The sequence below is a fragment of the Enhydra lutris genome, unplaced genomic scaffold (assembly GCF_002288905.1).
Source record: "Enhydra lutris kenyoni isolate GAN:26980312 unplaced genomic scaffold, ASM228890v2 scaffoldscaffold22, whole genome shotgun sequence".
Lineage (NCBI taxonomy): Eukaryota > Metazoa > Chordata > Mammalia > Carnivora > Mustelidae > Enhydra > Enhydra lutris.
The window spans coordinates 28,256,180-28,281,765 of NW_019154106.1; the positions used below are offsets into that span (position 1 = coordinate 28,256,180).

General features: G+C 37.5%; 1 protein-coding gene across 4 annotated transcripts in view; it reads right to left on the minus strand.

Annotated features, from left to right (window-relative positions):
* Positions 1-25,586, minus strand: part of LOC111149684 (homeodomain interacting protein kinase 3) — a 94,919-nt gene that overhangs the window by 22,016 nt on the left and 47,317 nt on the right. For all 4 annotated transcript variants that reach the window (XM_022506903.1, XM_022506906.1, XM_022506904.1 and 1 more), the window contains exon 3: positions 4,682-4,805. In XM_022506903.1, the coding sequence (XP_022362611.1) occupies positions 4,682-4,805 (124 nt within the window). The remainder of the gene's footprint in view (positions 1-4,681; positions 4,806-25,586) is intronic.

Below are 25,586 nucleotides of genomic sequence, written 5' to 3' on the forward strand. Positions count from 1 at the left end.
AGAACTTTAAAGATTCCCACTTCCTCCTAACACTCAGGAGCTGAAATAGTCCGTTTTATTTTTCTTACATGGGGTATGACTTGAAATTATCAAGTAAAATAACTGGAGTATGAATTCAGCCTTTTAGCTGTTCTTGATGAGATTTTATATAAACTCCAGCAAACATTTTGCAAGAACAATCACCATTTACGAAGTTAACACTGTCCATTCACCCATAAAAATATTATTTAATTCCCTGGAATGTTTTTGATATTTCCCTGGTAAACAGAAGTTCAATCCAATACACAGAATACTAACAAGATAGCACACCCACAATTATGACAGGAAGGGATTCCAGGACAGTACCAGTTCGCAGGACAGCCTTCTCTAAACACACATACCACTCGTTTGTGTATGAATGGAAATGAAATGCATGGATGAGAAAATGTGACACATGCGAAATTCTCAGCAAGGTCAGGGCCTACTTGTAGAACCCAAAATTTAAAGAGGAAATTGCCTTGGAGAAGCTTTAAGAAATAGATGATAAAGATGATTAAAGAGCTAGAACACAAACCCCATAATGAAGAATTAAAATAATCTGCATATTTTTTCCTGGTGACTCAACTGTGGCTTTTAAGTATATAGTAATTATGAGCCTATCATAAATTCTTTTTCACCTCCTTTGGGAAAAAGAAACCTGTTATTGCATTAGGTTAAATGAAGGTTAGATATAAGACATACCAACAAGAGTAAAGGAGTAAGTTACAATGTATTTCATTGAAAGTCTTTGTTTTTGTAAATGTTCCATGCGCACTTAAAAAGTGTGCAATCTGTGGTTTTGCATGTAGTACTGGATGTAGTACTCTACGTCTGTGTCATTAAATCAACTTAGTTAATCACAGGCCCAAATCCTCTATACACTGATCATTTTTCTATTTTTGCTCCATCAATTACTGAAAGAAATGTGCTAAAATTTCTAATTATGATTGTGGGTTTACTTATTTCTCTTTTGGTTCTGTCGATTTTAGATTTATATTATTTTAAAGTTATTAGTACATGTATAAAATATAGGACTATGTTTGTGTTGAACTGAATTTCCCAAATTAATTGGCCAAGCTTCCCCTTTATAAATGATGCTGATGTATCTGTAATAAGATTATTTCTGTTGTTAAAAGCAATGTTATTAATAAAAGCAAAACCAAAAAAAAAAAAGACTATCTTGTACAACATATATTGAGAGATAAACATTTGTACAAAATGTTATCACAGGACAAACTGATAAACTAAGCTCCTGGCTCCATCCCTAGAACTCAGTCTGCAGACAGAATACGGGTGGAGGTTGATGGATTTGAGAAACTAACATAAAGACCATGAACACCCTCTTCCAGTGACAGCAGAGACCCAGTGGTAGGGTGAAAGTGGAGTCTGGAAGAGGGCTCATGCCAGGATCTGAGCATAGACCACAGCAGGGTTTTTAGTTGGGCCCTTTTAACTCTCCCCCATATTGCCTTGAAAGTATCATTATCCATAAGGTAGTAGAGAGGTGGTCCACTGCTAACAGCATAGATTCTGGATTCATAGAATCCATTTCATTCATTCAATCCATAGACCGTGCTGGATTCTTGGGGCAAGTTATTTAACTTCCCCATAGCTTGGTTTCCTCATCTGTAAAACAGAGGCAATAGTTGTATGTACCTCTAGCAGTATAAGGTTGTTGGGAGCATTAAATGAATTAATGAAAGTGTAGGCACAGTTTCTGACATATAAGAGAGCTCAATAAGTATTAATTAATATTGCCATTACCCACTGTACTGCCACTGTAAGAAAAAAAAGAGTAAGTTTAAAAATAAAATAGCAACAGCACCCCGATTAGGTGACCAAGTATATCAGGGCAGCTGATGACTAGAACAGGGAACAGATCACAGATAAAGGCATACCTTATTGATGGCCTCTATACATTCTAATTAGACAATCATAATCTAGGAAGCTGGCAAAAATCTATGAAATCCAACCACATTAATAAATAAACTAAAGTAAAAAACAACCAAAAAACACTTACATGATCATTTTAATAGATGCATAAAGGCATCTGAAAGTCAAAAGCCAATTTAGGAAAAAAAAATAATAATCAGGAAATTAGGAATAGAGGGAGTTCCCTTATCTTGAAAATAGACATTTATCAAAACCTATACAGGACACATATTTGGAAATGAGTATATAAAGTCTAAGACTGAAACCAAAATAAGAATGCTTACATCATCATCCTATTCACTTCCATTCATATATTTTGCAAAGTAACTTTTAAAATACCAAACTAATAATTACTTAACTATTCATGCCATAGGCTAATAAATTTTTTAATTATCATATTCTTTTGGAAGTAAAGTAATATACATTCTGAAAATACTGTTAATCTGGGTCAGATTAACACCTGTTCCCAGTTTATAAAACAAAAAATCTATTATGGAATTTAGAAAAAGCTTTGATCAGGGCTTTGTCTTAAATTACCATTGTGACTTTTGACAAGTTATTTCATTTTTCTGGGCCTCGGTTATCCCTTCTATAAAACAGGAAGGAGTAGTAAATAGATAATCTGTAGGATCCTTTTCAGAACTAATGTCAGGTGTCCAAGATAAGATCTGTAGATGTCCCTGTTCAACATACAGCAGCAAATCAATCTAAGTTGCCACTAGATGGTGTCCGGCTCCAGAACACCATATGTGTCATAACTTGTAGTCCACAAAACCAAAGGTATACTTCTAGCATTTGACTGTAACTTCAGTCCTTCAGCAACTAAGGGACTATTGGGACTCTCCCAACTAGACCACCAACTCTTTCAAAGCTAGCACCTGTCTAGCATCTGCATCAAAGTTAGTGGTTGGTAAAAAGCCAAAGGAAACCAGGATGTATGGAAAATGTTACAGAAACTACCTTCTAAGAGATACACTGAACATGGAGGATGAAAGGTAGAGACTATAGGAAGCCTAGCATAAAAGAGGAGGCTTATGGGTAGAAAGTCACTGTAAGAAGATAAGAGATTAAAATTAATGATAACCTCTAATCTAATAGTATTAAATGACTTTTAGGTTCATCTCAGCAACATATAAATCACCAAATCCATAACCTCTCATACCTTTTTTTAAGATTTATTTATCGGAGACACAGAGAAAGAGAGAGAAAGATGGGGAGGTAGCGGCAGAGGGGCAGAGAGAATGCTGAAGTAGACTCCACACTGAGCACAGAGCCCAACACAGGGCTCAATCCCAGGACCCTGAGATCATGACCTGAGCTGACACCAAGAGTTGGCTGCTTCACCAACTGAGCCACCCAGGCGCCACTTCATACCCTTTTTGATATAGAAAGTTAAGCCCTGAAAATCAGAAATACGGCACATTTTATTCTTATAATTACATCATGTTTGCATTAAAATATTCTATTTTCTATTTTTATTAAAAGCTAAATAGTACACCATTTAAATAAAAATATCTACTAGAAACACAAAACTGATGTAAGCATTTTGTTCATTTTGACAAATGTTTTCCACTAAAATATGAGTATATATCTAATGAGGAAGATGCTATGAAACCTTTTCAAATAATACTGATTAAGTTCTACAGAAAAGAACCTCGGTATTAAAACAAAACAAAAACACAGGAAAATAGCAAACAACATTCACTGTCTAATAGCTTAGAGAGGCTAATGAACATAACTGAAAACTGTCATGAAAAGCATTTAATGGGGGCGTCTAGGTGGCTCAGTCCATTAAGCATTTGACTTCATTCAGCTCAGGTCATGATCCTGGGGACTGGATGGAGGCCTGCGCCCAGCTCCCTGCTCAGTGGGGAGTCTGCTTGTCCCTCTGCCCCTCCCCCTGCTCATACTCTCTGTCTCTCAGATAAATAAAAACTTAAAAAAAAGAAAAAAAGAAAAGAAAAGAAAGAGTTTAATAAAGTAATTTGCTGGATTCTACTGAGAATCATCTGAATAATGTTAAACTAGATTATTTCTAGTGTCATTCAAAAACAGCTTAAAATACTGAAAGGTTTCAGGTGACTGAAGTACTTAAGCCCAATAATGGTTGTTGATTTAAGACCAATAGTTACAAAGCCTTTTATTCCTTGGGAGTGGCTAACATTTCATCCATCATCAAAGTTTGTCACCCAAGAGTAACTTTATTATTTAAATGGACACAGTCCAGCCCTTCAAATGTCTACACACAAAAATGATACAAAAAAGTGTTTTTGCAACTTTGGGGGCCCGTGGATTGAAATTTGTTTATGAAATCTTACTTCAGTTGTTATTTAAAAAAAAAAAAAGTTTTTAAAAAACCAAGTACAGTTTTGAGATCTTGAATTTAAATTCCCTAAGGTCTCAGGTTTTGTCATTTTATTTTAAAGATTTTTTTTCTTGACAGAGCAAGAAAACACACAAGCAGGGAGAGCTGCAGGCAGAGGGAGAAGTAGGTCCCCACTGAGCAGGGAACCCAACGTAGGGCTCGATCCCAGGACCCTAGAATCACAACCTGAGCCCAAGGCAGATGTTTAACAACTGAGCCACCCAGGCGCCCCTTGTCATTTTATTTCAAAAAGGTTTTCATAGTATTATATACCTGGGGAAATGCATTCCTATTAGTCTACTATTTTTCTTTACATTCTACCAATTCTTTACATTCTATCTAGAACTATCGCGACAGTTTTGTTACCTGGTCATACTCCAAGGCTCCTGGGTAGAGCGGCCATCCAAGGAATAACTCTGCAATCACACATCCCAATGACCACATGTCTATGGCTTCACAAAATGGCAACCCCAATATAATCTCTGGAGCTCTGAAATTTAAAAAAAAAAAAAAGTGATTTTTCCTTTAAAATTATCCTATTTCATTGGCATTCTAAGAAAAGTTAGTAAAATGACAGAGTAGTCATCTTCTATTTATAGTAACTCTTCACTTTTCAGAATTTCTTGAAGCCTAGACATAATGTTGAATTAAGCTTACAAGGGTACAATGAGTACAACCATCGCTAGGATAAAATCTCTATACTTAACCTTACAGAGAATTTTATTAACATATTAAAAAAAGGAAAAAGCACAGATCTTGTTTTTGAGACTATAACAGATTAGAAATAATACACTAGAAAGAGAACTGGCAAACTATAAAATACACGCACAACTGACATCAACAGAACTGAAAACCAGACATTGATAAGAGCAAACAAAACAAGCCCAAAGGCTAAAAGTGGATGTAGACCTGGGTATTACTTCAGAAAACAATAATAAATATTCACAAAAACAGGACTGTTAGTCATCAAGAGACACAAGACCAAGTGCAATGCATTCTGCTTTAAAGGGCAGAAAAATACAAGGCATCAAAACAGAAAGCTTTTTAGCACTTGAAGAGCTCCAATTACTTGGAAAATGTATTCCATGAAAAATATCATGCCCAGATAAATTGTGCTACTTCACATAACTTTCCATGAGAAAATTAAGATTCTGAGAGGCCTCACATACAGCTATGTAATTCCAAAGTGAGTCATAAAATCATAGATACCCTAAACAGTCTCAAATTTAAGAGAAGTTGTAAGATCAATACAATGAATGGGTTTTTTCAATTAACCACTGGAGAGTAATTTGCCAAGTAACTGTACACTTTGTATCTCCTACAAACAAGGATATTCCCCCACATAACCACAATATAATCATCAAAATCAGGAAATGAACACTGATACATCTCTACCATCTAAGCCTCAGACTCCCAAGTTTGGCCAATTATACTAATAATGAATGTCCTTCACGTCAAAAGGATCCAATTCAAAACCATGCATCACATTTACTTGTCATATCTTTTAGAGTAAGTTCCTCAAGTCTTTCCTTGATTTCTATGACCTTGGAACAAGCTGTTACAGGCCAGTTCTTTGTAGAATGTCTCTCAGTGTGGGTTTGCCTGCTGTTTCCTCATAATTAGGTCCAGGTTATAAATCTTTTGGGAGGAGTATGACCAAAGACAGATGCTTTCTTCTCATGATGTGGTCAGGTGGCATTCAATTTTGATTTGTTGCAGTACTGATAATGTTCACTTTGATTATTTAACATGGTATTTGCTAGATTTTTTTTTTTTTTTGCTAGATATTTCCACTACTGAGTTCTTCCTTTTCCCTCTGTAATTAAATATTTTGTAGGATTTCAATTTGAGAATATATGTGTAAGCCATTCCTTATCAAATTTTCAATTTCATTTATTTGCCTATATGAGTATAAATAAACAGAATCCTATTTTAGCCAATGAGTTATAATCCATTACTGTAATTATCTACTTTGATACTCCGATTTTCCCAACTTGACCAGTTACAACTCCCTCAACGAGCTATGGGTCCTCATCAGTACTGGGATGGCACTGTTCCCAGGTTCTCTCAGTATACATATTGTATACAGTTAGACAAAATAAGGCTTCTGCTAATTTCTTTAACTGAGACTGCTGATTGTCATTATCTCCAAAAGCAGTGGTTCTCAATCTTGGCTGCACATTATAATCACTTGGTCCTGGCCACACTCCATACCAATTAAATCAGAAACTCTGGGGGAGAGACTTGGGAATTTATTTTTGTAAAGCTCCCAGGGTGGTTCCAATACACAGCCAAAGTTGAGAACCAAAGCCCTAGGCTCAAGTGGTTAGACCAATCGGAAGATTGCTCCATCTTCTCCCTATAGCTCTTCTGATCAGAGTAAGTTAAAGAAATAATAAATAAGGTGGGGTTTTGTTTGTTTGTTTTGTTTTGTTGTTGTTACCACTGATTTAGGATCTGTCCAGTGAGTCCTCCCCTGGACATCTCTGCCATAATTAATACTTAAAAGTTCAACAGCCTCTTAATCCACAAGCATTTGTTAAAATCAAATGTGTGCTTTGAGGCATAAAAGACCTTTAGAACATAGTTATATTCTTTTGACAAAACACTTGGTGTTAGTATAGATGTATACATGTGAATTATATTGATAGAACCAACTGCTAAATTGCGTAGAAAGAGGGGAAAAAACAACTTACACTGAGTTATCATTCTTACATATTCATAACAGTGTACAAAAGAAGACAGAGACCATCTTTTCCTTTTTTGTTCACTATGGTATACATAGAAGCTAGCAGAGAATATGCACTCAGTAAACATTTCTCAAATAAATCATTCCTATAGAGGTTGGGTCACACAAAGGAAAGCATCAGAGTTTTTGAAATACGAAATAAGCCTTGAGGAAAAGAAGTCTAGGCAGAAAGAAAGAGAAATGGCCACAAGAGTTAATAAACAGTATGTATTAACCATATAAAAAGGATTCAAAGCAAAAAGACAGTTTCAAAAATATGAAGTAAAAAGGGATTCCCTAGTGATGTTTAATCATGTACTAATTTGAATTATGAAGAATCATTAAGACTAACAGATCCAGCCGTGTAAGAGTTTTATGATAATTTTGAAATATTCACTATGAAAAGTTATGAGGTTTGAAATTGACTACTGGAAACTTCAACGTCATCTTTGGCAATGAAAGAAAAGTAACAGAATGATAGTGCCTAAGATAGACAACTTAAAGAAACTGGAATTATTTGATACCTGATTAACAATGAGAAAGGAGTTTCTGTCAAATAGACAAAGAACAATGAATTCCTTCTGCCATTTGCTGCCATTTAAAGATGGTGACAAGAATGTGGAGACATCTTTTCAAAATCTTGACCAGGAACTGCATAAAGCCACTTCAAGCATAAAACTGGATCCAAAAGTTATACTCAAGGAAGCAAACTCAAATTTCTCATTCTAAAATATGAAAGAATTTTAACTGCAAGTTTTACACAAATTCATTGTGTATTTTACTGCATCAGCTAGGGTCTTAAAAAAGCAGATTCGATACCATTCACATGCACATTCCTTTCATTCCTTTAGATGCTGCGGTCCCTGATGGCTAATGATGATGAACATTTTTCAGGTGTCTGTTGGCCACTTGTATGTCCTCTTTGGAGAGTTGTCTATTCATATCTTCTGCCTATTTTTTGACATGATTATCTGTTTTTGAGTGTTGAGTTTGAGGAGTTCTTTATATATCTTGGATATCAGCCCTTTGTCTGTAGTGTCATTTGCGAATATCTTCTCCCATTCTGTGACTTGCCTCTTTGTTTTGTTGACTGTTTCCTTTGCTGTGCAGAAGCTTTTGATCTTGATGAAGTCCCAAAAGTTCATTTTTGCTTTTGTTTCCTTTGCCTTTGGAGACATGTCTTGAAAGAAGTTGCTGTGGCCAATGTCGAAGAGGTTGCTGCCTGTGTTCTCCTCTAGGATTCTGATGGATTCCTGCCTCACATTGAGGTCTTTTATCCATTTTGAGTTTATCTTTGTGTATGGTGTAAGAGAATGGTCAAGTTTCATTCTTCTGAGATACTACCTTACACCAGTTAGAATGGACAAAATTAATACAGTAAACAAGTGTTGGGGAGGATATGGTGAAAGGGGAACCCTCTTAAAATGTTGGTGGGAATGCAAGCTGGTGCAGCCACTTTAGAAAACAGTGTGGGGATTCCTTAAGAAATTAAAAATAGAGCTACTCTCTGACCCTACAATTGCACTACTGGGTATTTACCCTAAAGATACAGATGTAGTGGGGAAAAAAGGGCCATCTGCACCCCAATGTTTATAGCAGCAATGGCCACAGTTGCCAAACTGGAGAGAGCCAAGATACCCTTCAACAGACAAATGGATAAAGAAGATATGGTCCATATATACAATGGAATATTATGCCTCCATCAAAAAGGATGAATATGCAACTTTTGTATCGACATAGACAGGACTGGAGGAGATTATGCTGAGTGAAATAAGTGAAGCAGAGAGAGTTAAGTATCATATGGTTTCACTTACTTGTAAAGCATAAGGAATAACACGGAGGACATTGGGAGAAGGAGAGAAGAAGTGAGTTGGGGGAAATCGGAGGGGAAGACAAACCATGAGAGACTGTGGACTCTGAGAAACAAACTCAGGATTTTGGAGGGGAGGGAGGTGTGGGGCTGGTTGAGCCTGGTGATGAGTATTAAGGAGGGCTGGTACTGCATGGAGCACTGAGTGTGGTGCATAAACAATGAACCTTGGAACAGTGAAAAAATAAAATAAATTTTTTTTAAAAAGCAGATTCGATGTGCAAGAAGCGTCTTGGGGAAGGTAGGGAGAGGAGGCAGGACCAGGTGAAGACAGCCCTCAAGCCCTCACATCCGGAGCAGTTCTGACATGCGCAAAGAAGAAAAGCAAAGGGAGAGGCGGAGAGAAAACCTCCCACTACAGCGCCGTTAGGAGACAGAGCCCCTAAGGAAAAAATCACCTGCTGGAGGAGCTCCCCATCAAGCAAGAAGAGCCCAGCTCTAGTACCCCTACTGTGTTTGGTCACTGGCTAGAAATGCCGGGACGCATATCTGAAGGAGCAACAGCTGGAGACTCTCGGTCAACTGAGCTCCCCACTGGAGGGCCTTGTGAAGGGGCAGCTGAGTGACACAATTCTGTGCCTGCCGCAACTATCCTCCCCAAAACTTTTGTATTTTATTTTCAAATACATATATATCATACAGAAAACGCAACAAATTTCCTCACCAAGTCCCATTTAAATGCGCCCCAACTCTCTCCAGTCTACCCTAGCACACCACAGATATTACCATTTTCTATGCAGATCAATGTAAAAGGTTGGGAAACGATACCGTCAAGCATTCACAATCTAAATGAAGTTGCCAGAAATGCCCGAGCTCTATCAGCCAGTCTCATAATAAACTTAAAAATTAAATTATGCATGAAAAAATAATATATCCATCTGTCGGTAATAAAGAAAGCTTAGTTTTCTGGTTATATTTTAATTGGCTCTCAAATTCTTCCCTTGGGCTAACTATCCTTTTGGATAAAAATGATCGTAACAGTGATTCTAATCTGTGGACCAGTCTTTAAAAAAAAAAAAAAAAAAACTTCTGTCCTACTACTAAAGGAAATTGTTCCACTTCTTTTTTCATCTTTCCTAACTTCCTTCTGAGCACCTATAATGTGGCAGTGCTAAGGACAGAACAGGAACAGACATCATTTGTACTTTCAGAGACTAGGCAAGGCACACATTAAACATGTCTACTGAATGGAGAGTCTAACAAAACCTCTTGTTTACCACTCTATAAATAAAGACTCACACTTAGAAGTGTCAAACCCACAAACTAAAAAAAATTAGGCCATATGGTAAAAAAGGCAATCTATATCTAAAATGCTATGTTTCTTTTTATTATTTTTTGTCATGTGCTTTTAATCAAATTTATCAATATTCATTAAGAATAAATCCTTTCTACTCTTCTGAAACCTTGAAACATTAATATAAAATATAGAGTTAAAGTGGGTAAGATGAAAACAAAAAATTTTTTAACTCTGTAAACTGATCTCTGGGGACTTTGGCCAGAGTAGAAGAGAACGTTGGCAGTCGATGCTTTAAATAAGAACAGAGTGAAATACTGTCATTCAGAAAAGAAGATGACTATTAGTGGAACATTTTATTTGCTTTACCTCATCTTTATTTACTTTTGTAAGTTGAAAATTCAATTACAGGCAGAAGAAACCCAGGAAAAAGGATATCTCACTTCAGGAACTCAATATGTCTAGATCTAGGAACAATTACTTTTTTTTTTTTAGTGGGGAGAGCAGACGGAGAGGGAAAGAGAGAATCTCGAGCAGACTCCCTGCTGAGCAGGGAACCATATGTGGGGTTCAATCTCACAACCTTGAGATCAAGACCTGGGCCGAAATCAAGAGTCAGATACTCAACCAACTAAGCCACACAGGTGCTCTAACATTCTTTTTTTTAACGATTTTATTTATTTTTTCGACAGAGAGAGACACAGTGAGAGAGGGAATACAAGCAGAGGGAGTGGGAGAGGGCGAAGAAGCTCCCCGCAGAGCTGGGGATCCCAGGACCCTGGGATCATGACCTGAGTCGAAGGCAGTCACTTAACAACTGAGCCACCCAGGCGTGCCTAACAATTACATTCCTATAAAAGAGATGCCTTGGGTCATCACTGCAAATGCCATTAAACTATAAACTCATATGATGATTTCATGGACATCAAGAAAATGTTGATCATATTCCTAACTTACAGAGAGTGAGTTTTCTTTTTAACATAAAGATATTATAATGGTCAGGCCAGTGTGAATATCTACTCTGCCTAACAACTTTACTTCTCATTAAACTTAATCAGTTAGCATAATGCTAACAACACTTCAGCTCCTGGTAAGTCTAGTGGCAGAACCACCCATGTCTGGTCAATTCTAGAACACTAATGAAATAATTTCTGAAATGCCAAGCTAAGGGCCAGAAGCTGATGGTTCTGGCAGGTAGCATCACTCACTAAGACTGAGAGGTACAGTCATCCATACTTCTCTTGATGATACCTCTATACCAAGTATTTATCTACAGGATTCTCTCTGCTTTTGACATTTAAAAAATGCTAGAGAAATGCACCACAAACTTGGAAAAGGTAAATAAATGGTAAACTCAATAAAGATAAAAATACTAAAATGACAACAGTCTTTTCTGAAGTAGAAGATGAAGAAGGCATTTTTTTAAATAACAGTTTTATTAAACAATGATATGATTCAAAGTTTTTTAGTATAGTCACAGAATTGTGCAACCAAGCCCACAATCAATTTTAGAACAGTTTTATCATCCCAAAAAAGAAAGCCCTATATCCATTAGCATTTACTCTCCAGTTCTCCCAAGCTCCTCCATCCTGGGCCACCACAAATCTACTTTCAGTGTCATTAGAGCTGCCTGTTCTGGACACTTCATACAAATGGAACAGTAGAAAGTGGGGTTTTGTGACTGGCTCCTTCACTTGCATGTTTCTCAGACTGTAGCACGTGCCAGCACGTCACCCCCTTTTCCTTCTGCACAGTACCCCACCGCACGGATATTCCAGGTCTACTCAGCCACTCATCAAGTGATGGACATTGGAATTTCTTCCTCTTCTTTTGGCTACTATGAAAACTATGAAGTGACGGGAGAGAGGCCATCTATCAGCTCACCAAGCTGCAGAGCAAGATATACTCCTGTGCGGAAGGAGGTCAGAGCAGAGAGGCCGCACACCTAAGGCAAGCAAGCACTGCCTCAGACAGACAGGATGAAAATGCCTTTGACAGAACAGAAATCCAAAAGGGAATGGAGAGTATCAGTGTTAAAAGAAATACTGATTTTTCGACTTTGTTCAATGCTGCTGTCCTTCTGATGGAGTTCATCCTGTGCTATCCCCTTTCAGACGCCTCAGGCACTTAAAGAACCTCCCGCCTATACACTGGTGAACCATCATACAAGAGCGTGGTCCACAGGTGCAATTCCCTTCAGGTAAGTTTCATGAGAACATCATGTTATGCTGGTACTAAAATCTGCGGCTCTAGGCTCAAAAGCTCTGGGAAGACAAATTCTGGAGTCTGGTAAGGGGGCGCTGATTTCAAGCAATGAAAATCATCTAAAGAGAGCTGTATGTTTAACACTCAAGAGTAGGCACCTAGCTCTCCCTCCAACAGCAAGTAATTCACCTGAGCCTTCGTATTTTCATTTTCTAAAACATGGGGTTCTATCAACCCTATGTTTTCCAAAGATTATATAAAGGACAAATCTTACACTTCTACCTATAAAAGCATGAGCGTAAGAAGTAAAACAGTATATACATTCCCTAATTTATTCATCTTCCCACTGTCCGAATGCACACCTCCTCTCTTCTCAAGCCACCACCTCCTCCCCAACCTCATTCCGGACTGTGGTCCTTGCATCCTACTTTACTGAAAAAAATAGACAGAAGTTGAAAGAAACTTCCACCTTCTCATCACCACATCTACTAGCCCACTTGCATCTGTCAGTGCTTCTATCTAAGGCATCCAGGCTCACTTACCACTCCACTCCACCAATTTCCCACTCTTGCTCTCTCTCCACCCAGCCCTCTCTCCATCTTTCTCTAGAACCATCTTGTTTATACACTGTCCAGACATCACCCCTTTCTTTTCTCCCCCTTATGCCAGTCCTTGAAAACACTGTTTAGAAAGGTTGCCTCAAATTCTGCCCTGTATTGAATTTACTCTAACCAGGCTTTCATTACCCCACCATTCCACCAAAATAGCTCTGGTCAAGGTCAACATCAGCTACGGCGTTGCCACATCCTCGATTTACTGGACTTGCAGCATCTGACACAGCTGATTACGCATGCCTTCCTGCTTTAAACACTGTCTGCATTTGTCTTCCACAACACCACTCTATGCTCTCCCCCTTACCTCACTAGCACGCCCTTCTCAGATTCCTTTCTAGCTCCATCTCTTTTCCACAACATTTAAATTCTGGAGGCTCAGTCTTCAGATATCCATCTTCTCTATCTATATGCACTTCCATTAGGTGATCTCATCCAATCACAGAGTTTTAAATAGCATGTCTATTCTTAAGAATCTCAAATGTGTACCTCCAACCCAGACCTCTCTCTTTACCTCCAGACCTAGTTATCTGTCTATTCAACATCCCTTCTTGAGTGTCTATTAGATATCACAAACTAAACACGTTCAAAAAGAACCCCTAATTTTCCCAATCCACTCCTTCTCCATCTCAGGAAATGACAACTCTATCCTTAGTTTCTCAGGCTCATAACACGCGCAAATCAAATTTGACTCTCCTCTTTCTCTAACTTCCCACATCTATCACCAGATCCTCCATCCTCAAAATAGATCCAGAATCTGACCATTTTGCTCCACCTTTACTGCTACTACCCCAATCCAAGCCACCATCACCTCTCATCTGGATAACTGCAAAAGCTTCCAATTGTTCTTGTTTCTGCCATTGTCCTCTACTATCTATTCTCAACTTTGCAGCCTGAGTGATCCATTTAAAACACAAGTTGGATACATCATTCTTCTCTTCAAAATCCCCCAACAGCTTCCTATCTCATAGTAAAGCCAATTCCTTACAATGGCCTACAAGGTCACACATGAATCAGGTCTTAGCTTCATCTAATATTTCCTATCACTGTCCTACTTGCTTGCTCTGATCCACCCACACTAGCCTCCTTACTGTTTCTAACCACAGTTTTGCCTCAAAACCTTTGTGCCGGGGCGCCTGGGTGGCTCAGTCGTTGGGCGTCTACCTTCAGCTCCGGTTGTGATCCCAGAGTCCTGGAATCGAGCCCCATGTAGGGCTCCCTGCTCAGTGGGGAGCGTGCTTCTCTCTCTCCCACTCCCCCTGCTTGTGTTCCCTCTCTCACTGTGTCTCTCTCTGTCAAATGAATAAATGAAAATCTTTAAAACAAAAACAAAAACAACACAAAACAAACAAACAGAAAAAAACCTTTGTGCTTATCTAGGCAAATATTCCAAGCAGAAAGAATAGTACAACTTAACCTCTCTACTCTCACGTTGTATTTCTGCTCAAGGACCATCTTACTAGAAAGGCCCTCACTGACCACATTAAATAGAAAAGTAAGCCCCTGCCAACACATAAACTTGCCTCCCCTCCTTTATCCTGCTTTATAGTTCTCCGTAGCACTTGTCACAACTAATATATATGTTTGCTTATTGTCTATTTTCCCTTCCCCACTAGAATATAAATTCCATGAGGGCAGAAGTTTTTTTTTTTTTTTTTAATTAATGTCTATACCCAATGTGGGGCTCAAACCCTTGACCCTGAGACAAGAGCTGCTTGCTCTACTGATTCAGCCAGCCAACTGCCCCAAGGATAGGAACTCTACTTAATTCTCTCAACGCTATACTCCCAGCACTGAGAAAAATGCCTGGCACATAGTAGGCACTCAATCATTATTTGTTCAAAGAACTGATCAACTGAAGGGAGCTATTAGCATACATTCATTAATTTGAAAACTAAGAATATTTTTGTTACATCAAATACATAAACCAAGCAGGTATCAACAGAGACTTTTACATGCCAGCCACTTTGCATTAGGGATAGCTGAAATGTTTTGACTATTGGGGGGGCGGGGTGTGAGAACAACCACCATTTACTGAGCTCTAACAATGGGCCAGGCATCATGGAAATAACTTTTGATGCATTATCTCATTTAAAGAAGTGTTCTGAAAAACAGATTTCTGCATTGTTCTTCTGCTCTAAGATAAAAAATGCTGGTAAACAAAATGTTCCACGTAAAACAGAAGAAGCCCTCAGTTGAGTGCAGCCGGCCCACAGCATCATGAGAAATAATAAATCATTGTTTTTGAAGCAACTAAGTCTAGAGTTGCCACACAGCAACAGACAACTAATACACTGCCCCAAGTTACCCAGAAAGTGACAGAACTAAAGATTTCAAATGCCTGATTCCAAAAGCCTTTCTCAATACCATACACCCTCAAATTATAAAACCTTATGACTAAAAGAAACACAGAAAGTCAAATAGGAAAACTGGAAATTAACACCAAAGTCATTTTAGCAATTCAATTAAAGTTATGCTCTAGTTTTATTTCCCACGGAATAGGAAAATACTTACTGATCTATGTTTTCTAATAGTTACATAACATGAGAAAACATCTGTTATATGCTTTTTTCATTAACTGGTCTTTAGCTTTCCAGGACAATTAAAAAAAAAAAAAAAAGACCTTGCTGCCATTTTTTTAAACTAACTTTTCATTCTGTAGAATTCCTTTAGCAAATATATAATAACACCAATGACATCAAACAGTTCTATAAAGAACACTATGAACCAGGCAATGCTCTAAGTGCTTTGTAAGTATTAACCCATTTGATAGCCCTGCTAATCCTTTTCATAGATAAACAAACACTAGGATAAGTAATTTGCCCAAGGGTCACAGAGTTAGTGCAAGGTACAGCTGGGGTTCAAAGCCATGTTTAATGACTTCAGAATCCACACTTTTAACTACTACACTTTAACATAAATAATTCCTAAGGATTACTGAACTATCACACTTTGGCTTACTGGAAGTTCTCCCACTCAGATGCTATACTTATCATTGAAAGTGTTCTTCTTTTCTCTTTAAACATATCACCTTTGATTTTAAGACTAACCAGGAAATGTGAAATATAAATACACTTATGTAAAAGAACTTCGTTGACATTTTACTCCTTTTCCTGATCTTTAAGCATTTACTCATCTTAACCATAAATAATCTTTTGCATTAAATACACAGTCATCTGCTAGATGCATCTTAGTTAAAATAAGGCTCTTACTTTGGCAGATACTGTGTTCCCAAAGATGACTGCAATACCTTTTACAGAAACAATTAGGAAATGAGCTCAACACTGGATCTGACCATCTACTCGTTAAGTACCAATTCAACATCACGAACTCAATAAATTCGTACATGTCAAAACCCTGTACCTAGCAAAAGACAGCAAAGACCTAAAGTGGTTATAAAAGGCAAGCATCAGTAAATAAATGTGCGTTTGTACAAACCCAATCAATCTAGGAAAAAATACACACTCAAGTTTTACCGGCAATTAAGTCTGAGGAATCAACCTCGCAAGGGGAGAGGGAAAAGTATACATCTCCATGATGTTTTTTTTTTTTTTTTTAAGATTTTATTTATTTATTTATTTATTTATTTATTTAAGAGAGGGAAAGAGCATGCGTGCAAGGGAAGGAGCAGAGGGAGAGGAAGAGAATCTCAAGCAAATCCTGCTCTGAGTTCAGGAGCCCAAGGTGGGGCCCAACCTCAGCACCCTGATCATGACTTGAACTGAAATCAAGTGGTGGAGGCTCAACCGACTGAACCAAGCAGGTGCCCCTCACAATGTTCATTTCTAAAAGAAGCACCTCATAATATACAAAAAGAAAACTCATGTAAAAAAAATTGTCAGTCACCTGGCCTTTATAGGAATTTCACGTTTCTAACGTTACCACCAAATTAGACCATATAATCGGTGTTAAGGGCCTTTTATTACAGGTAACAATCTTCTACTGAGAGTCTCTGAGGTGGGAATACATCAGCTCTGGAAAGACAGCACTGAGGTGCATCTCAGAGCCTCCCTGTCTGTAGGGAAGACTGAGAGAGGTTCTTGTAAGCACAACAGGGACTTACACTGGAGACCTCTAACGATCCCTCCAAGTCATAATGCTACTAAAATTTATGAAACTATCAAAGAACATTTCTACAACTGAAACTTTAACAGAAGGATGACTATTAAAATATACTAGTGAGTTGATTTCCAGCTTGAGCAGCACTTGTTTCAAAGTGCTGCAGTATGGTGCTTTTTAAAAACAACCAACAAGAAAACCTCAATGCTCTGAGAAAGGCAAATAAATTTCCAAAGAGGCAATCAACCACTTTTAGAAATATTTTTCTTTTTTGAGTTATGAATGTTTTTAACATGATAAAAAAATTTGTTGCTGTAGGCAAATAACATCACTACAGAATACTAGACAATCACAATGTCTGTTTTTATGACTGGAACAGCAAACTATTCAATAACATGTTGAAGTGTAATCATAGTACACACTCTTAGAATAGATACTCATTCAAATGTAGCTTAAGTCGTGGGCTAAAAAGATCACAATTAAAAATATCCTTATTGCAAGGCCACTTAATCTTTTAAGTACGCAGGACAATGATCCAGATCAAAGCATCCAGTACAAAGAACAGCAATAATAGTAACTTCAAAACCCATTAAATGTGAAACCTGAGAGGTAGAAGATAGGAGACAGCAAACACTTAATATTCATCACCAATATGCCAAGTGGGCTTAGGGTCCAATGTCCAAAAAGATGGATACATCAATAATTTGCATATCTATGACTGATCAACAGCTGGTATTTTGGAAAGATAGGCAGAGTTCAGAAACATAATCCATTTACAGACAGTACATCTTTCATGTTTTATCTACCAAGACTAGTTGCAAGATAACCAAGAAGCCTCATGATATGGAAGAGAAAATACTATTAACATATATCAAGAGAGAGAAGCAAAGGAGCTGAATTGGGAGGGGAATATGAAAAATATCTGTAAAAAATAAAGGAAAACATAACTGAGTTTGAGTGTCTGTTATTAATATGTTTGGTTACATGCTACTGGATATAAAAATCAGTATGTAACTATCTATATATACAACTATATTATTAATATCTTACATTTGTATTGCATTTTATTTTACAACCTGTTCAAATATTTTATTCTATGAGGTAACAAAATAAATGTTGTTGTCCCTATTCTACAGGTGATTAGGAGAAAAGTAAAACACAATCCAAGATTTTCTAAATTTAACTACGAGATATATTTAAAATTATAATGCATCATCAGTAAGTGCCAATAGAAGCTCATAATCTTATCATAATCATAATATAATTATAATATAATCATAATTATAATCATAATCATAATCATAATGTAATCTATACGGTGTATTTAAATTAGACAACAAAAAATAATTGCAATAAATGATTCAATTTTTTAAAAGATTTTATTCATTTATCTGACAGAGAGCATGTGAGCACAGGGGGAGCAAAGAGGGAGAGGGAGAAGCAGGCTCCCCACTGAGCAGGGAGCCCGACTCGGGGCTCAATCCCAGTATCCTGGGGTCATGAGCCAAGCAGAAAGCAGACATTTAACCAACTGAGCCACCCAGGGGCCCCAAATAATTCAATTTTATAACTTCATAAGAATTACTGAAAATAACAAAAATGTTTATTGAACTTTTATCAGGAGTCAGTCTATGCTACATGTATTCTGCTCATTATCTCATTAAATCCTAATAAAACCCTCTGAGGTAGGTATTGTATTATCCCATTTTAGAGATGAGGGACCCCAAGCACAGAAGCAACTTTTCAAGGTCTCTGTGGGTGGTAGGGCTTGTAACAAACCTTGAGTCTGAGTGAGAGTCCAAGCTCCTCAACACCACATAAATCATCTTTATTTTATGAACTACTGCAAATATATTATTTAATCATAAAACTAGATTCCTACACTTTAATAAGCAAGTAGAAGGTTAGGCATTGATTCATCAGATCTTACACAATCTGGTGGCACTTTGGAACATACCATTTCTTTCTTTTTTTTTTTTTTTAAGATTTATTTATTTTTGAGAGAGAGAGAGAGTGAACACAGGAGGGGGCTGTGTATGAGCAGGGGGCAGGTACATGAATGAGGGGTGGGGCAGAAGGAAAGGGAGAGAATCTCAAGCAAACTCCCCACTCGGGGCTAGATCTCACAGTCCTGAGATTATGACCTGAGCCAAAATCAATAGCTGGACGCTTGATCAGCTGAGGCACCTAGGTGCCCCTGGAGCATACCACCTCTTAAAGGCCAGTAATCTTTTAACAGTTAGACAAATAAAGTACTTCCCCCTTACCCATGAGGATTATATTCTAAGACCCTCAGTGGATGCCTGAAACCATGGATAGTACCAAACCCTAAACACACACACACACACAGTATATTTACATATATACCTGTTTTTGCCTATACATACATACCTATGATAAAGCTTAATTTATAAATTGGACACAGTAAGAGATTAACAATAATAATAGAATTATAACAATATACTGTAATAAAAGTTAAGTCAATACAGTCTCTTTCTCTCTCTCAGTTTCTTATTGTACCATACTCACCCTGCTTCTTGTGATGATGTGAGATGATAAAATGCCCATGTGATGTGATGAAGTGAGGAGAGGGATGCAGGCATTGTAATGTATTGACCCTCTGACACTAAGTCAGGAGTAGGATCATTTCCTGCCAGGCCACAGAAACAGCAAAAAGCAAGACCATGGATAAGGGGTGAACTACTGAATATTACCATTTTTTCATGCTTTTTTCCCCCTTGGACGTTGACATACTTTTAGACTCATAGAAAAGTTGCAAAATAATGCAAAGAATTCTTCAATCAGATTCCCCAAATGTTAACATTTTCCCACGATTGTAGTATCCTCTCTTATATACACACACACAAATACAATTTTCCTGAATTATCTAAGAGTTAAGTTGCAGACACTGTACCCCTTTACCTCTAAATACTACATTGTGTACTCCTTAAAAAGAAGGACAGTCTCTTACATAGCTACAATGTATTTATAAAAATCAGGAAATTAATACTGATACAATACTATTACTCAGATTTTGCCAACTATCCCAATAATGCCTTCCTTTATATCAAACAAAATTAAAAAAAAAAAAAATCCCAGACCCATGTCTCTTTAGTTTCATTTATCTGAAATAGTTCCTCAACATTTTTGTGGTTTTCATGATACTGTCATTTTTGAATACAGGCCAGTTATTTTCTAGAATGTCCCTCAATTCATTTATTTAATGCTTCCTCACAAAGTTTACACTACTTTCAGCAGAAATACTACAGGAGTGATGCTATCTTACACTTTATTTTTAAAAGCATGTATTAGAAAACATATTATCGTCAGTTTTTTCAAGGAATAGTATCAATACTTCTCAGAATAGATTGCTATGTGCTAGTATAATCAAGTAACTGCAGACTTTGTAGTAGTAACAGAGAACAGAATTAAAATCCCAGCTCTGGTAGTTACTTAACAAAACTCCAGGCCTTAGGCAAGTTACAAATGTTACTGCCAGTTCAACTCATTCATTTGCAAATGAGGGATATACTTGCCTTTCCAGATTATTGTGATAATAAAACCAAGTAAAGTACTTGGCACATAATATCCCTTCCCTCCAAAAGCATCTAAAATTGACTGCTTGAGTGATTTCCCCAAGGTCACAGGGCCAATAAATGGTGGTGCCAAAACAGAAACTTGGGTTTAACCTTTAAATCTCATAAGAAATAAAATGTGCCTTCTACAGGCAGTCCTGTTAATATGTGTCTTATCTTCTCTATTAAGAAGAACATAAGGTCTTTAATACCAGGAGCTACCTCTCACTTGGTTTTATACTTCATACAGCCCCTGACAGAGTATTTTATAAACAGAAATCACTCCTTAAAGAAGTACAATGAACACAAAATATTCAATTAGACACAATGCTTCCCCCAAATACATTCCATTTTACTATACATTTTAAATTCTCAGATATTTCATAACCTACAAGACGGCCAACTACATTAAGCAATGTCTATACCGGAACAATAGAATTTAAGGAATATGAAAATATGAAACACCCACACATACTTATTTTCCCCTACATACCTAACTACCAGAACCATCAACCCCAACAAATAAAAATTCCAAAGAACTGCCAGAAATCATTAAGACGTTTTCAACTATGCTGAGTTATATTCCAGCTAACAAAAGAAAATGGAAGTGTACTACTTAGCTACTATCAGATTAATATCCCCAGGGAAAACAACTACAAAAACTGGCTGAACACACACACACACACACACACACACACACACACACACACACACACAGAACAGCTGTGTATAATGGCTTTTGGGGTGACAGTTATGTGTCTGTGTAGGTTCATCAATTGTAATAAATTTACTGATGTGCCTGAGGGTGCAGGAGTGTTCATAATGGGAAAGGCTGTATGTATGTGAAAGTAGGCTATGGGAACCCTGTGTTTTCTGCTCAATTTTGCTGTGAACCTAAAATAGCTCTAAGAAATAAAGTCTACTATTAAAAAAAAAAAAAAAAAAGGTTGTGTGAAGTCACCAGAGAGCAAACAAGACAGCTAGGACTTGAGGGACCAAAATCCCAGAGCAAAGAGAAGATTTATTAAAGTTGACCTTACATTTCCTTGAGGTAATCACCAATTGACAGTGAGATATGGGGAGAAGGGGGAACAGAAAACAGTGCCCTAAATTTAGCCTACAGTTATTCCACTGGGCTGGGAAAACAGTACCTGGAATTCAGAACCTGCCAAGGAAGAGGGGCCTGGGTGAATATGAAATGAAACTTTTCAAATGAAACTATAAAGGGCTATACCCTAGGAACAAGGGCAAACGGAAATAAGACAGCCTCACTTGGAATAACATGAGCTACCTACTCTACCTGGTTTCCAGAATAAAAAAGAACTATCTCTGAAGGAAGATTTTACCATCCAGAGTCACTAACACAGCACTGACCAACAGAATTTTCTGCAGTGACAGGGCTGGTCACATGCAGCTACTGAGCACTTGAGCTGTGGCTAATGTGACAGAGGAAATGAAATTTTTAAAAATTTATTTAATTTTAATTAATTTAAATTTAAACCTCAATAGCCATGAGTGACCATACTGAATAGCAAAGCTTAGAATTTTTCTTACCTAAAACTGAATACTAAAGAAACAAGCAAGCAAGTAAACAAAAAAAGTTAACCAGCCTAACAGGAAATAACAATCAAATGTAAATAAAGAAAAGAAGAAAAATATCAATAGAAACAGCCTCACAGTTATTGAGCCAGTGAAATTATAACAGGGAGTTTAAAGCAACAATCAAAATGTTCAAGAATGGGGCACCTAGGTGGCTCAGTCATTAAGCATCTGCCTTCAGCTCAGGTCATGATTCCAGGGTCCTGGGATCAAGTCCCACATGGGGCTCCTTGCTCAACGGGAAGTCTACTTCTCCTACTCCCACTCCCCCTGCTTGTGTTCCCTCTCTCTCTGTCTCTCTTTGTCAAATAAATAAGTAAAATCTTTTTTTAAAAAATGTTCAAAAAGGGGCGCCTGGGTGGCTCAGTGCGTTAAAGCCTCTGCCTTCAGCTCAGGTCATGATCTCAGGGTCCTGGGATCGAGCCCCACATCAGGCTCTCTGCTCAGCAGGGAGCCTGCTACCTCCTCTCTCTCCGCCTGCCTCTCTGTCTACTTGTGATCTCTGTCAAATAAATAAATAAAATCTTTAAAAAAAAAAATGTTCAAAAAAATTTCACCAGAGAACTGAAATTTACTCTTAAATTAACAAATTCCTGATTTTAACATATACACAATACACACACACAAACCACACACCCACCCAGATACCTCAGAGTCAACTGCTTACACCAAAGACAAAATCTTAAATACTGCCACAGAGGGGAAAAAAGGACACGTCATTATCAAAAGAGCCAATTTTCTATGGAAATAATGGAAGCCAAAATAAAACAGAATAGTATCTTTAAAGTGCTGAAAGAAAGTAATTCCCAAAGCATATCTGGGGAAAATACACTTCAGAAATTAAAATATTTTTCACATAATTGAGACATTCTGAAACTCATCTAGAAATGCAAAGAACTAGAAACAATCCCCTGAAGAACAAGCAGGAGGACTTACACTGTGATACTGATGCAAGAACAGACAAAATAATGAAAGGACAGAACGAGAGTCCAAAGAGAGACCCACACATTTGGTTTATGACAAAGTTGTTACTGCTGTGCATTGGGATGATAAATGGTGCTCAGCTGAGGGATATCCATGTTGGGGGGAAATGTCCCTTAACCCCTACCTCATACTATACACAAAAATGAATTCCAGACAGATGGCAGAGCTAACTAAATGTGAAAGGTAAAATAATAAAGCTTTTTTTTTTTAAGATTTTATTTATTTATTCATGAGTGAGAGAGCGAGGCAGAGGGAGAAGCAGGCTCCTCAATGAGCAGGAAGCCCTATGAGGGACTCGATCCCAGGACCCCAGGATCATGACCTGAGCCAAAGACAGATGCTTAACCATCTGAGCCACCCAGGCGCCCCAACAATAAAGCTTTTAAAAGAAAATACAGGAAAACAAACACCTTATTGACCCTAGAATATATGAAGATATCTTAAATAGGACACAAATGGTGTTAATCTAAAGGGTTTTGAAAAATGAAACTGCGTTGACCCTTGAACAATGCAGAGGAGTTAGGAGCACGAACCCCCATGCAGTCAAAACTTCATACGTAACTTCTAATTTCCCAAAAACTCAACAACTAGTATTGACCAGGGGCCTTCACAATAACATAAAGAGTTAACAAATATATATTTTGTGTGTTTCCTATATACAAATAATATATATGTTATATATATGTGTGTACTGTATTCTCACGATAAAGTAAACTAGAGAAAAGAAAATGTTAATAAAATCATAAGGAAGATGGGATTGGAAGTTCAAGCCCCACGTTGGGTGTAGAGGTTACTAAAAAATAAAATCTTTTTAAAAAAATCATAAGGAAGAGAAAATGTATTTACAATACTGTACCATGTTCATAAAAAAAAATCCACATATAAGTGGACTCGTGCAGTTCAAACCCATGTTGTTCAAGGGTCAACTATATATTAAAATGAGACCATGTGTTAAATTAGTCCATGTATTCACCTAAGTCAGCTTTAAGAAAGTGCAAAAGAAAGCCACAGAATGAAGACACTTCTCCAAAAAGTTTCATACTGAGAACATACACTTTAAAAACCACAAATGAGCCAGACCGTCAAGCAAACAGAAAATTAGGTAAAAGAAACTTCACAAAATAGAATATCCAAATAGTCAATAACCTTGATTTGGTTAGTGGTTACAAAGGTTAGTTCACATTACAATTATGAAGCTGTGAACTTAAAATTTGTGCACTTTATATTATCCTATACTTCAATAAAACAGTTCGCAAAAAATGGCTGCATTAGCCATTATTAACACAAACTGAGTTACTTCATGAAAGCTTCCAAAGGTTCTGCTCTGAAGAGGAAGAGCTGCACATTATACACCATGCAGGCCACCAGCGGACAACCGGGAGACTCCCAATCCTCCTGCTGCCACTGCATCATTTTCCTTTAACCCACACACTCTTTTTTTTTTTTTTTAAATAGCTTCTACTTATAAAGCATATGCAATGTCCCGAGATTGTATTAAGAGCTTTACCTGCATTATGGAGTTTAACCTTCACAAGAAACTTTGAGGTAGCTACTAGCATCATTACTTTACAGATGAGCAAACTGAGGCTCAGAAAAGTTAAACAGTTTGCTCTATTTAACATATTAAGTGACAGAACTGGAATTATGAAGCTGTAAATACATACACAGTAACATAATTTATTACCTGACATTATTTAGCACCAACAGACATAAGTATACTGGGTTTTTTTTTTTTTTAATTCTATCTTTCTTTGAAAATACTTTGTATTTAATGCCTCATATGAACCACTAGAAAGTCTAAGGTCTTCTTATAAGTCCCAAAAAAGGAATGCTATCACATCATATTTTTCAATACTATAGTGTCTAGAAGCTTGTTACTAATTCAATGACATTATCTCTAGAGGAGTAGTTACATTAATGAGAAGCAATTTAGAGCAAACAAAATCTTTAGAAGATTCACACACATACATCCTTCATACTACCTAGTTTCAACACCATATTACTCAAATATAAATTCTCTCGATGAGTTTATTCCTTCTAAACACTTCTGGAAGTATTTTGTTTGAAAATGACATCCTTCCTGGAGGCACATGGGTGGCTCAGTTGCTTAAGCATCTGTCTTCAGCTCAGGTCATGATCCCGGGGTCCTGGGATGGAGCCCCAGGTTGGACTCCCTGCTCAGTGGGGAGTCTGCTTCTCCCTCTGCCTTTCCCTCTCCTCCCCCCACTCATGTGTGTGTGTGCTCTCTCCCTCTCTCAAATAAATAAATAAAATCTTTTAAAAAATGGGGCACCTGGGTGGCTCAGTGGGTTAAGTGTCTGCCTTAGGCTCAGATCATGATCCCAGGGTACTGGGATCGAGCCCCACATCGGGCTCTCTGCTCAGCGGGGAGACTGCTTCCTCTTC